General features: G+C 40.0%; 1 protein-coding gene across 3 annotated transcripts in view; it reads left to right on the forward strand.

Moving 5' to 3' along the window:
* Window positions 1-12,264: 12,264 nt before the first annotated feature.
* Window positions 12,265-13,538, forward strand: part of PRPSAP2 (phosphoribosyl pyrophosphate synthetase-associated protein 2) — a 140,946-nt gene continuing 139,672 nt past the window's right edge. For 2 of the 3 annotated variants that reach the window (XM_006901191.1, XM_006901193.1), the window contains exons 1-2: window positions 12,265-12,409; window positions 13,291-13,343. In XM_006901191.1, the coding sequence (XP_006901253.1) occupies window positions 12,291-12,409; window positions 13,291-13,343 (172 nt within the window). In that variant the 5' untranslated portion in view covers window positions 12,265-12,290. The remainder of the gene's footprint in view (window positions 12,410-13,290; window positions 13,344-13,538) is intronic. The other variant, XM_006901192.1, reaches the window with a different exon arrangement.

The following is a 13,538-nucleotide window of genomic DNA, read 5'->3' on the forward strand; positions in this document are numbered from 1 at the left end:
GTGTCAGAGTACGGGTGTGTGTGTGGGGGCGGGTCCCGGGTCCGGCTCTTCAGGGCTCGAGCAGGTCGCCCGGGCCCAGCCTCCAGGCCCGGCGTCGCTGTGTACGCTGATTGTGCGTCGGCCGCCATTTTGCTCCGGGAAACGTAAACTGGAAACCTGGCACCTTTGTCCCTTCAGAGTAGAGACTGCGGAGGGCCGGAGTTGGGGTCGGGCCAGGTAGGTGGGCGGTAGTGTGCGCTCGAGCCGCGGGCGAGCTAGGGTCCGGGGTCCTGACAGGCCCGCCCGCCTTCCTCCGATGCCTCCTACTCTTCCTCCTCCTCCTCTCGGCATCTGGCTCGGCGGGGCTTGTGGTGGCGGAGGCTCGCCATCTCCCTTAAGCCTGACTAACCCTGATCCCGCGGCCCGCAGAGTTCCTACATGCGCCGCATTGGGTGCAGGGCAGTGGTGGGTTGTCCAGGTTGAGTTCGGGGGAGGGGGTTTGGGGGTGATGTCCAGGTTGAGGGCGGGGAGGAGGAGTGTCCGGGTTGACCGGGGGTGGGGGAGTAGGGGGGTGCGGAAAGCCGGGTTGAGGTTCGGAGGAGGGGCCCGTTTGGGAGGGCGGGACACAGGGTTGAGGCCGAGGCTTTGGGCAGGTGACCTCTGTCGGCCCGCATTTGGTGGTCAGCCTTTGTGCAGTGTATGGTCGCCTGGGAAGTACAACCTGGCCCCCCTGTTTAACAAACCTGATGTGACAGTGATCCCACATTATTAATTCTAAATCATGCTCTTTGGTCCGGATTTACTTTCAGTCCTGGTCTGTTGCCATTATTACTTCGCAGCTGTGCTGACAGGACAGAGTTGTTCTTTGAAGTACCCAAAGGGTCATCTTGCAGATTCATGATTTTTATTTGCATTGAATCCGTATTCCGAGTTTTACTTAGTTATTTTACAAGGGGGCATGTATCCAGTGCCCTTTATTTCAGCACACCTTTCATACATCTTTTTCCTGCTTGGGATAAATTCCCAGAAATCAGAATACTAAATTAATGTATCTTTCTTTTATGATGCGATAGGAATTTGAAAACGTGACATTTTACAACAAACATTTTCTCCAATACTTGTTCCTACATACATCATCAGAGTTACACACGCCGGGATTTAGCACAGGTTTCAACTGTTGATCGCACTCAGGGTGAGATAATGTCTGTCACCTGAACGACATTATGTCCGTCTCACTTCCTTTACAGATAAGATGGATTTAGTTCTACTGTTTCCTTGGATTACCATAAGAATTTAGAATATTAGGTACAAGAAACTACTAGTTCTAGTGAAAGAAAAAAAAAAATATAGACTATTGAACACAGTGCCTGGTTTGTATTAAACTGGTCAGTGAATGTCAGTGATAAGGAAGTGATCCTTAGCAGTGATACTGCTAAGAAGAACAAGATATATGGGACCACAGATGAAGGGAAGTTTAACTTTTGCCCTGCAAAATTGCTATAATATTGATAGAAATAAAACAAATTTTTCTTGTGAGTGAGGTTAGTAGATAATGACAATCCTTCATAAGTCCAGTTTATAAACTGTTTCTGGTTGTTAATCATTGAAGTCAGGATTTATTCAAGGAGCATGTACCAGATTCTCTCTGGCCCTGCAATACAGGAACAATACATGCATTACAAAATTGAATTGAAGGAGGGAAAGTATGTATCAGTGAATGAAAACCCATCTTTTCTGTAAACTGTCAGCAAAAATCCATTTAAAAAGGTGGACCACGAATAAGAATGACAGAAAGAAAAAAGAAGCCTCTATTTTACTGAGTGTTGATGGCAGGGAAGCTAGGCTGTTAATCCACAGGCTCTCTGCTAGTTCAAATCTATCAGCAGCTCTAAGGGAGGAAGATGGGCAATCTCTCCCTGTGTGTTCAGGAGTGTCAGTGATGGGTGGGGTTGTGCTGGTGTCTAGAAAGGACCACTGAAGCCAGTAGAGGCCTAGTCTTGCTGCTAGCAAACCTGCAAAGGCAAACCAGATCTTTCTCCTCAGGATCTTTAGATAGGTGCTGCTCTGAAACAGTAATGGGCATTTTAGAGGGAAAGTAACACATACTTTAATGTTGAACCTACAAGTATGCAATCCAGATTTTGAAATTACCAAAGATCAAGTATTCTCAGTGTGTTGCTGTCAGGGAGATTTAACAGAGTCACTTGAAGACCTTTTTACATGATGCTAGGAGTTTTTGAACAGGATGTGTTTTCACTTACATTATGAATAATTCTTAAACATTCTAAATATGTAAGCAGCTGTTATTTTGTGAAAATCGGAAATACCTTTTTTTTAAATTTTAAGGTTTTTATTATTCACAAAATATTAGCCATAAAATCCTGAATCTGACCCAAACTGTGACACCTTCCAGAAACATCTTTAAACAAGTACATTTTTTAAATAATTGAAAAGAAAACTCCATCAAACCAACAACCACCTCACTGACTTTTTTTTTTTCATTGTTACACATTTTCCTCCCTGTCCCTCCACCCCCCAGTTTGCTTTTTTCCTTGGAAAAAAGTTCTTTCATTGTTATACAGCAACCCCCCCCCTTACTATGCAACTTTTATTCTGGATTCTTGTCATGCCAATAATACCTAATCTTATGTTTATTTTATACAGTTCTTTCCGTTGTTTGTTTCAATGCCGTGTACATTATTTATCCCCTCTTAGTTTCCCGCCAACCCTGTATCAGTCCTGTTCTATAACAGTGGCATTATACAATATTTGTCTTCTTGTGACTGAGATATTTCACTCAGCATAATGTTCTCCATGGTCACCCATTTTGTATAATATTTCATGGGTGCTTTGTTTTTCAGTGCTGCATAATATTCCATTGTGTGAATATACCACAGCTTCTCTATCCATTTGTTTGTTGATGGACACTTGGGCTATTTCTAGCTTTGCTTTTGTGAACAAAGCAGCATTAAACATGGGTATGCATGGATATTGGAAATATGTTGAGCATGGCATTTAAAATTCACTTTCCTAGAAGAGAGTAATTTGAATTTTCTTTTAAGCAGTATACATTTCTGAAGGTTATAGAGCACATTGTTTCTTGAAATATCTCCCAATTCATTGTCTAAGAGTTGTTTTTATAATAATAAGATACTTGCTTGAGAAACTGTTTATTGGTGTTGGTTGGTCAAAACCATCATTTAATTCCTACAAAAATCTATATCTTGCCCAATCACTGAGCCGCTGCCGAGGACTCAGCTGCCTCCCCCTCGAGCCCCCCCTGCCCGCCTTCTCCCGCCACTGCCTTCTGCAGGCCATTTCCACCGAGGAAAAGGAATTGTATCATATGTCCGCTATCCAGAACCTCCACTCTTTTGACCCCTTTGCTGATGCAAGTAAGGGTGATGACCTGCTTCCTGCTGGGACTGAGGATTATATCCATATAAGAATACAACAGAGAAACGTCCCTTACAACTGTCCAAGGGATCGCTGATGATTACGATAAAAAGAAACTAGTGAAGGCGTTTAAGAAGAAGTTTGCCTGCAATGGTACTGTAATTGAGCATCCAGAATATGGAGAAGTAATTCAGCTACAGGGTGACCAATGCAAGAACATATGCCAGTTCCTTGTAGAGATTGGACTGGCTAAGGACGAACAGCTGAAGGTTCATGGGTTTTAAGTGCTTGTGGGTCACTGAAACTTAAGTGAGGATTTCCTTGCAATGAGTAGAAAATTTCCCTTCTGTCCCTTGTCACAAGTTTAAAACTTCACAGCTTGTATAATGTAACCATTTGGGGTCCACTTTTAACTTGGACTAGTGTAACACTTTCATGCAATAAACTGAAAAGAGCCATGCTGTCTAGTCTGGAAGTCCCTCATTTAAACGGAGGTCAAGCAGTAGGCACCTGACAGTGCCCCGCCTGAAACAAAGCAATAACGTGATGTTTCAGCCAAACTCAGATCACCAAGATCGTAGATGGCTATGTCTAGCCCAAAATGCCCCTACTCCAAAAGAAGGCCAACCCAGCTCCTGAGCACCCCTAGATGGAGCTGAGGAGAGGATGGGGTGAAGCCGCTGTACCACTAGAAGGAGCTGTGGTAACAAAAGAAAGATCATTGGTGTCTTCAGCCCAGCAAAGCAGGCAGAGCTTAGGAGTGAGATGGGACATCTATCTGCCACCAGGGTCTTAGTTCTTTCTGACCAGACATAATCCTGAAGCCTTGTCTGTCCCAGAAAACACCAGGATGTGAGGCAAACTTCAGAGTTAAACTTTTGACAAGGGAACAAGCTGACATATCAGTCCTAGCTAGCTGTAGAGCTTGCAGCTTGATAGCAACAGCAGCCCAATGCCCTGTGAAGGAGCAACTGGTTCTCCCATCACCACCCTTTTCCGTTTTAATGTTATGTAATGTATTTAAACTTATTTAAATAAAATTTGTTTTCAGAAAAAAAATCTATATCTTGGAGAAGGAGCGAGAATGGTGGAGTGAGGTGCGCCCTGCTGAACCAGCCTTGGGGCTGGAGGGGTCAGGCCAGAGGGGTCAGTTGCATTTAATGGATTATGTAGCTTCCTTAACACAAAAAGAACATTTTCCTTGACATTTAGGTACTTTTATATTTTCTTCATTCAAGAAAGAAAACAAAATTCTGAACTCAGGACTTGACAGCATTTCTGTGTTGTCTCCTGTATCAGGTACTCCTGCTTCTTTTATCTGGCCACGTTACCTTGTCTTCAAATTTGGATAATACTTCTCTACAGTTTACCTCCAGGATTTTGAATGGAAAAGGCTGTTTTTTAAATTCAACATGGTGAAGTCCCTAAATCCAGTCATTCTGCCAACTTCTCCAAAGAAAGAATCATGGATCTTCTGCTGCTTACTTAATTGTAAAGAAATTATTTTAAAAACGGGAGTCTGATCTTAATTGGAAACACACACTTTGATGATAGTATTCCTGAATTCTTTACCTTTTGTTCCAAAAAGAAGACGAAATAAATAGCAAGAATGGATGACTTCAAGGCTTGTTTAAATGTCTTCCATTTTCAGCCATCATCATGAAAAGCAGAGTTCACAAAGCAGCAGTAAATTCCAAATATTCGATCTAACTTGAACTGACAGAGATGGTTAAAAGTTAAATTGATTTTGTATCTAAATCCTGGATCAGCTCTCACAGTTTTCTTAATAAACAAAGGTCCTGTTTTGCAGTTAAACTTTTGATGTGATAAAAAGCATGAAGACAAAATATCTTGAGGTTAGTATACAAGGAAAAAACTATTATATTCTCAGTACAAAGAGAGATTTTTTTAAAAAAAAAATTTTATTTATTTTTTTTTTTTATGAGAAGAGGGATATTTCCCCTGGAGAAAGCAGCTTTGTTCACTTTCTTCCTCAGAAGTCTTTGGACACTGGTATTTTAATATGTTTTTTGCTTAAATGAGGACTAGACTCTGGAAGTTGACTTAATGAACACATACTGAGGCCTAGTGAAGGAGAGGTAATCAGCCCAGTGATGGAAACCTTTTTACTTTCCTAGGAAGTGAAGTTGTGGAATAAATGATTTCATCTTTCTTTCTGGAGTCTATTCATAATAATACTTAAGACTTGGCTTCTCTTGTTATGGCTGGAATAAGAATATTGGCACGAATGGTTTTTTCAGTTCAGAAGATGTTGACAGACTCAAATATATGATCTGCTTTCAATTTTGGATTGAAAGAAATTGGGAGAAATGAGAAAAGGTTTCAGATAACTCCTTTCTCCTAGAAATAAGAAGCAAAGATGCCTTATGCAACTAAGTCTTACTTTTTATATACTTTAGCTCCATTCTTCATAAAAATGAAGTAACTTTTTTCCCTTCCATTCAAGATGAGTACGTGGATTATTTCATTTTTTAGACACTAGGTGTATTGTTAGGCTAAAATACCTGGGATACAGTTAACTATTTGGAACTTAAGCTTCTCATTAGAGAATGGATCTCAGAAAATTTGTGGTTCTATCAGTGTAGATTGAGAAAAATTCACGATCTGAAGAAAATAAAATCTTCAACAAGAAATAGGGATCTTCATTTCCTTCAGTTAAAAATTACGCACTCCCCCCTCACACACACAAAGAATTATGTTACATGAACAGATGGTAACTACCTTCCAGTAGGTGTGTGTAAGATTCTTATATAAGGAGAAGATAATTATCATCCTTTGTGGTTAAAGATCTGAACTTCTTATATTAAAAACCAATAGTCTTAGATTGCATTATAAGGAATGTCTGCCCAGACCTATACATGCTTGATGCAAGGAAATTACAGCGGTCACCAAAATTTTATATTGATAGAAATGTCCCCAAAATGGAAAACTTTAAATACTCTTAAGGATTAATCAAAAGACTAATTTTTAATAAAATAATTACATAGTGTAAAAAAAAATATCTTGTGTCTTCGGTACTTCACGTCATCATCTTACAAATGATACTTGTCATAACGAATGTCTGCTCGTGGTATCAAGAACTCATCACAGCCGTTAGATTAACTTATTTTATACGTAGAGTGGGAAGGCCTGTTTCAAATGAACACGGCATATTTCTTATTTTTGAATTTGCTTTTCTTTGGATACTTTTATCCAGTTGTTGATTGCCTTTGAGTTGAGCACAACTCATAGCGACCCTATGAACAAAAGGCCTGAAGTCCCTCTACAATTATCGACATTTTTCAAAGTTCGTAGAGTTTCAGGAGGCATGTTGTATAGTACAACATTACAGAGGACAAGTCATGTGAATTACATTGTCAGTCTACAGAATGAACCTCCACCTTAATCCACGTTGCAGGAGCTGAACACCAGTTTGTAGCCTAGTTCTGCACTTGTAGACTGGCCTCAATGTATTTTATTTACTTATATCCAATCTGAAATAAAATTTTGTTTTTATTCCATTGAATTAAGGGGGAGGACGGACCTAACTTGAATTTATAGGTAGAAGGGAGAAAACTGAAAACGAAAACACATTTGACTAGGTTGGATATCAAATCAATCAAGTAGTCTTACTACAATGTATTGATACCCATTTCCTTAGTCTCCCACTGTCATTCTAAAGGTGGCCTGAGATTATAGAAGTACAGATCTAAAGAACTGGAATTGAAAGATTCTAGGAGATATCCTGGAGAAGAGATTGCATAGAGGCAAGAAAGCTGTCGTGACATAGGGCAGGGGTTGTTCTGTGCTAGTGTAATTGACAGTTTCATCACTAACTATGAAAGGACTAAGGTGGAGGCTAGAGGGAGAGAAGTCTCAGAATGTTCTAAGGAAGAATTAGGAATGGATGGATACCTAGAGGACTGTGAACACCCTGAGAGTGGTTCTTTGGCAGGAATGGTAGGAACCAAAACCCAGTGATGATTTCCACTCCATCACATGGCAGGGCAAAGTAGGACTTTTCTGTATGCTTTCCAAGTCTGTAAATCTTTATGAAAGCTGACGGCTATATATCTTTTTCTCACAACAGGTGGGTTTGAGCTGCTAAGCTTTGAGTTAGCTGAGTGCTTTACTCACTGCCCCACTACAGCTCTGGGATACTGGAGGTGGGCTTCAAATGGGAGACTAAGGAGCACAGGACCAAATTCCTCTTAATATCTTAAGATTTTACCCTTAAGATGTTTCACTAAATATCCCAAAGATACCCATAAGATCATTTTTGTACATAGCTTCTTATTTCAAGGTTGAGGGCTACGAAAAGATGACAGCCTCATTCATATTACTGTGCTTATTGGGGAGATAACTCTAAATATTAGAGAATGACTTATATGTTGCTTCCATTTATCAGCCATGTGGTTAGTATACAGAAATGATTTATAGAAACTAAGTGGAGTTTCATAGTTACATGGTTAAGAGAATGAGGCTAAAAGAGGTTCACTACCATAGGCAAGGACTCAGTAAGCTGGTAGAGGACCTCTGGTGACATAGTAGGGAGTTGGACTGTCAACCCAGAGGTACATAACTTAAATCCACTAGCTGCTCCATGGGCAGAAGATGGACAATCTCCTCCTGTGCCTCTGAAAGGCCACTGGAGTGTCAGCTATGAATTAATTCCAACTCAATGGTATATAATAACAAAGTGGGAGCTAAGGATGCAAACTTAGTCTGATTTCAAAGCCTGTATTTAAGATAGAATACATTTTGTTTATTTAACCCTTCTAGGTCACCAGAGCTCCTTTACCAGGGCATATTGACTAAGACATCTATAATTTTTTAAAATTCTAAGTATCACTGATTGAGTCTGCATTATCTCACTTCCCTTGACAGATTCTGTGCACTGCGCTCTAAGGTGGACTTTTGTAAGCTTTTTTCCCAGAAAAGGCCAGAAGTAAGTGTTTTAAATTTTCTGGGCCATGTGATCTCTGTTACCTACACAACTCTGTGTTTTATGCCTATACCATTTGTTAACAAATGAGTATAAATATGATTATCTAATAAATACAATTTTAATTAGTAAAGTGGGGTCAGGTTTGGCTTGTGGACTAGAGCTTTGAGGCCTGTGCTTTAGCAACGCAGTATCTAGTAGACATCAGTGTCCCCTGTGGGGACAGGGCTTTGGTGAGACATGTCTTTGTGTTTGCTTGTAATATGTATGTGCAAGATAAATTCAGTTGTAGTCCCTGTATTTCCATTGTGGAACCTTGGACAGTAAGAGCTCAAATGCCACGTAAGAGCCCAAAACATTCTACATTAAAATAAAGAATATATAATTTTAGTGGAGAAGCAAATTACAGATATTTATGATGTTGCCATTTTATTTTAGAAACATGCCTTTGTGATACCTATGTATGGGATCATATAGATAGATGTACATGTGTAGGAGAGGCCTGACAAGGGTCTACACTAAAATAATGAGTCATTTAGTGAGAGGTCGGGAAGAGTCTGTCCTGATGATTATGACTTGAACCTTAACTGTTCTGTTATGTTGTTGGTTTTGTATTTTTTTTGTTTTTTTGGTAAGGGGATTATGTTTGTATGCTATTTATAAAATTAAAATTAATAACAAAAAATTGACTAGGCTTCTTCAGTTTAGCCAGAGCCATCTCAGACAAACAGGAGTTGAGGAAATTCAGTCGGCTTTTTAAAAAAATTTTTATTATTAATTTAATTATGCAAAGGCATTTGACTGTGTGGATCATAACAAACTGTGGCTGACTCTGAGAAGAATGGGAATCCCAGAACATTTAATTGTGCTAATGTGAAACCTATACTTGGACCAAGAGGCAGTCGTCAGAACAGAGCAGGGCAACACTGCATGGTTCAAAATTGAGAAGGGTGTACACCAGGGATGTGTCCTATCTCCATACCTTTTCAATCTGTATGCAGCGCAGATTATCCGAGAGGCTGGGCTCTATGAGGAGAAGCATGGCATTAGGATTGGTGGACGATCTATCAACAATCTGCGTTATGCAGATGATAAAACCCTGCTCGCTGAAACTGAGGAGGACCTCATGCACTTACTGCAGAGGGTCAAGGACTGCAGCCTACAATATGAATTGAGGCTCAATGTCGAGACAAAGATTCTCACCACTAGACCAATAGGTAGCATCAGGATGGATGGTGAAGAGATTGAGCTTGTTCACAGCTTCAGTTTGCTTGGCTCCACGGTCAACACTCTTGGCACCAGCAGCCAGGAAATTAAAAGGCGCATTGTCATGGGAAAGTCTGCTGTTAGGGACCTCTCTAAAGTACTCAAGTGCAACGGTGTCTCTCTGGAAACTAAGGTCCACCTGATACAGGCCAGGGTTTTTGCAATCACTTGTAATGAATGCATCAGAGAGTTGGACAATGACTAGGGACGATAGAAGGAGAATTGACGCCTTTGAGCTGTGGTGCTGGAGAAGAGTATTGAATGTACCATGGACTGCCAAGAAAACAAACAGATTCATCGTAGAGAGGGTTAAACCAGGCTACTCCTTGGAGGCAAGGATTCTGGGGCTTTGTCTGACATACTTTGGGCATGTTGTAAGGAGAGACAGGTCCTTGGAAAAGGACATCATGCTTGGTAGGGTGGAGGGACAGCGCAGGAGGGGAAGACCCTCTATAAGGTGGATTGATTCAGTGACTGGGATAATCGGGATGGGTGTGTCAGAGGCAATGCGATTGGCACAGGATAGAGCAGGGTTTAGGGCTGTCGTACATAGGGTTGCTATGAGTCGCAAATGACTCGACAACACATAACAGCAACAACAATTAATGAAAATTTACAGAGACTTTGGATTTCCATTCATTCATTGTTGCACTTTTCTCCCTGCCCACTCCTCCCCCCCCCTGTTCTTCTCTTTGAAAAGTAAAATTCCTTAATTGTTATACAGTCCCTCTCCCCAGGTCCACTCCACTGTACAGCCTTCATTCTGGACTCCTGTCATGACACTAATACCCAATCACATATCCCTTTTAAACAGTTCTCTCCCTCATCTGTTTCAAAGCAATATACATTATTTATCCCATCTTTTCCATTCTCCCCCAACCCCAATGTCAGTCCCATTTTACAACAGTTGCACTATGCAGTATTTGTCCTTTTGTGACTGAGATATTTCACTCAGCATAATGTCCTCCATGGTCACCCATTTTGAATAATATTTCATGAGTTCCTTGTTTTTCAATGCAGCGTAATATTCCACTGTGTGAATATACCACAGCTTCTCTATCCATTTATTTGTTGATGGGCACTGAGGTTGTTTCCAACTCTTTGCTATTGTGAACAAAGCCACAATAAACATGGGGGTGCATATATCTGTTTGGGTGGTAGAACTGGTTTCTTTGGCGTATATTCCCAATAGTGGAATTGCTGGGCTAAATGGTATTTCTATTTGTAATTTTTTGAGAAAGCGCCATACTGCCTTCCATAGTGGTTGCACCATTTTACACTTCCACCAACAATGAATAAGGGTTCCAGTTTCTCTACAGCTTCAGCAGCATTTGTTGCTTGCTGTTCTGTTGAATTTTGCTATTCTTACTGGTGTGAGATGGTATCTCATAGTTGTTCAGTCGGCTTTCTGGAGAGTTTCCCTGCCTCACAACCTTTCAGATGGGTTCTCCTGCACCTACTCTGGCACTCACACTGTATGTTAAAGTCACTAAACTCAGACAGTGACGTTTTTAGTCAACCTCATATTCCAGTTGAGGCCAATGAAGATGATAAAGGTCAGTTTTGACAAAATCTGAACATTTCAGGGACAACTGACTGGCTTGGGAGAGATTTTGTAGCAAACAGATGTTAAAGGTAAAGTCAACTCGGCGAGCTCTGGTGGCCTAGTGGCAGGAAACTGCACTGCAATCCCAGAGGTGCATGGTTCAAATCCACCAGATGCTCTGCTGAAGAAGGAGGAGCAATCGCCTCCTGTACCAGTCAGATCCAATTTGACGGTACACACATAAAAAGAATAAATAAATAAAAATAAATAAATAAATAAAAAAGGTAAAGTCAACTATAGATAGGTTAGTTATGTTTTATTTAAAATCAATCTGTGTATCCGTAATTGTTCTGACTTTTTTTTATATTAATCTAGGAGGAATTTTGTTAATGAGTAAAAGGAGGTTGAATGTAATTGACTTTAAGCAGCAAAGTATTAAGTATACTCATCAGCTTCCCAGGGCTCTTCAGCTCTACCTTTCTTGTAAGTATCACTTATTCCAGTTGGTCATGAATACTCTTAAAATCATGGAATAGCATATTTCTATCAATTTAGAACCCTAAAACATAAGCAAGCTTTCTCTGGGTAACATAAAACATACTACCATGGTGAAAATGAATTTTCTTCATTTGCTTCACTGAAGTAATCTTCAGTGTTATTTTTAAAATTCAAACTCCTGTTTATTGCTGTTGAGTTGGAATTGACTCATGACTGATCTTCCAGCAGGTTTCCTAAGGCTTCAAATTAAACAGGAGGAGGTTGTCCTTCTTTCTTCAAGCAGCTGATGGATTCAGATCAGCAGAGGCACAGCCTTTGTGTTAGTAGTGCGACTTCCTGTGGACTACACCATGAGAGCTCCCTCAGTGTGGTGTGATAGTTCTTCCCCCCTCACATTTGTTTGTTTTTTTCCTTTTCTTTCTTTTGCCTTGTCCTGTCAATTGGATCCAGCTGGCACAGGAAGAGATCACCCCTCCTTCTTCAGTGGAGCATCTGGTGGATTTGAACTGCACACCTTTGGGATTGCCGTACAGCTTCTTGCCACTAAGCCACCAGAACTCCCTGTGTGGTAGTTCTTAATCTGGGTTTGTTGTGGTGTTTTTTTTTGTTTTTTTTTTTATCCTTCGAGGCTCTGAGAATTGGAAAGCCAAAAAGGTTTTGATGTTTTGTGTGGCACCATCTGAATTAGAAACCAAGATGAACATACCCAAAGGAGGTCTGGTGTTGTTTTCAGCAAATTCAAATTCATCATGTATGGAACTTTCAAAGAAAATTGCTGAGTGAGTTATAGTCTTACCAGTTAAATCTGTATCCTTTATGTTTTAGATATGATAATCTGATTCTTGCTGATGGTTAGACTTGAAAGCAAGTATTTTAATCTAAATGTAAACTGTATGTAGTCTTCAGCAGGACTAACCTTTCTGTTAAGTGTTAGCCATTTCTTCCATGTTCACTCAGCAGCTATTTATTAAGTGCTTCGTGTATGCCAGGGATTGCTAAATGAATTATTAGAATGAAAAGGATAGTAAAGGGTATACTAGATGAAAACTATATTTAGCTTCCTATTTAGTATAATTTTAGATATTAAATATTTGTTGAGCCCTGGGTTTATTAGACTTTGATCTAGATGTTGAGGATCAGCAGTAGTGAGTAACCCACTATTTAATGCATCCTCCTTATGGAATTTATATTTTAGTGGTGAAACCAGACAAGAAGCAAATAACAAGATAATTTCAGATGGGGTAAATGCTTGAAAAAATTGTGTAAAAATAATAATGGAGAAAATTGTTCTGCTTTAGCTTTTGAAAGTGAGGGGATAATATTTGAATTGAGGGACATGAATGTACCACAATGATGTCTGGGAACATACCCTCTAGGTAGAGAGAATAGCAAGTTCATAGGCCCTGTGGTGAGGAGGAATGTTTGTATCTCAGGAACAGAAAGTCATTTGAATGCAGAAATCACAGGAAGGTGATTGCGGAGGTAGGCAGAGCTAGGTCATGGAAGGCCTGGTGAGTACCTGGGGAGATAGTAAGTGATAGGAATGTAATATTGCCATTTTATCCTTTTGTAGGAGTTTTAAATGCCAATTTATGAATCATCTTAAATAATAAAGATATCAGGTGTGTTTTATTATTATTTCCTCTTTTTTCTTCTCTAGGCGGCTGGGGGTTGAGATGGGCAAAGTGCAGGTTTACCAGGAACCTAACAGAGGTGAGCTTTCTTGAGCATGTACAGTGTGATTCTTTGGTGGTTTATGGCATATTGGTTCAATCCTTTATTAACTGTTGTTCTGTATAATACTGGTTGGCTGTGTGATTCAACTCAGTCATCCACTTAGTCTTTTTTTTTCTATAATTATATTTTATTAATTTTCATAAACATTTACAGAGATTTTGGGCTTCCACT

The sequence above is a fragment of the Elephantulus edwardii genome, unplaced genomic scaffold (genome assembly GCF_000299155.1).
Source record: "Elephantulus edwardii isolate Elephantulus edwardi_28Jun2011 unplaced genomic scaffold, EleEdw1.0 scaffold00314, whole genome shotgun sequence".
Classification (NCBI taxonomy): domain Eukaryota; kingdom Metazoa; phylum Chordata; class Mammalia; order Macroscelidea; family Macroscelididae; genus Elephantulus; species Elephantulus edwardii.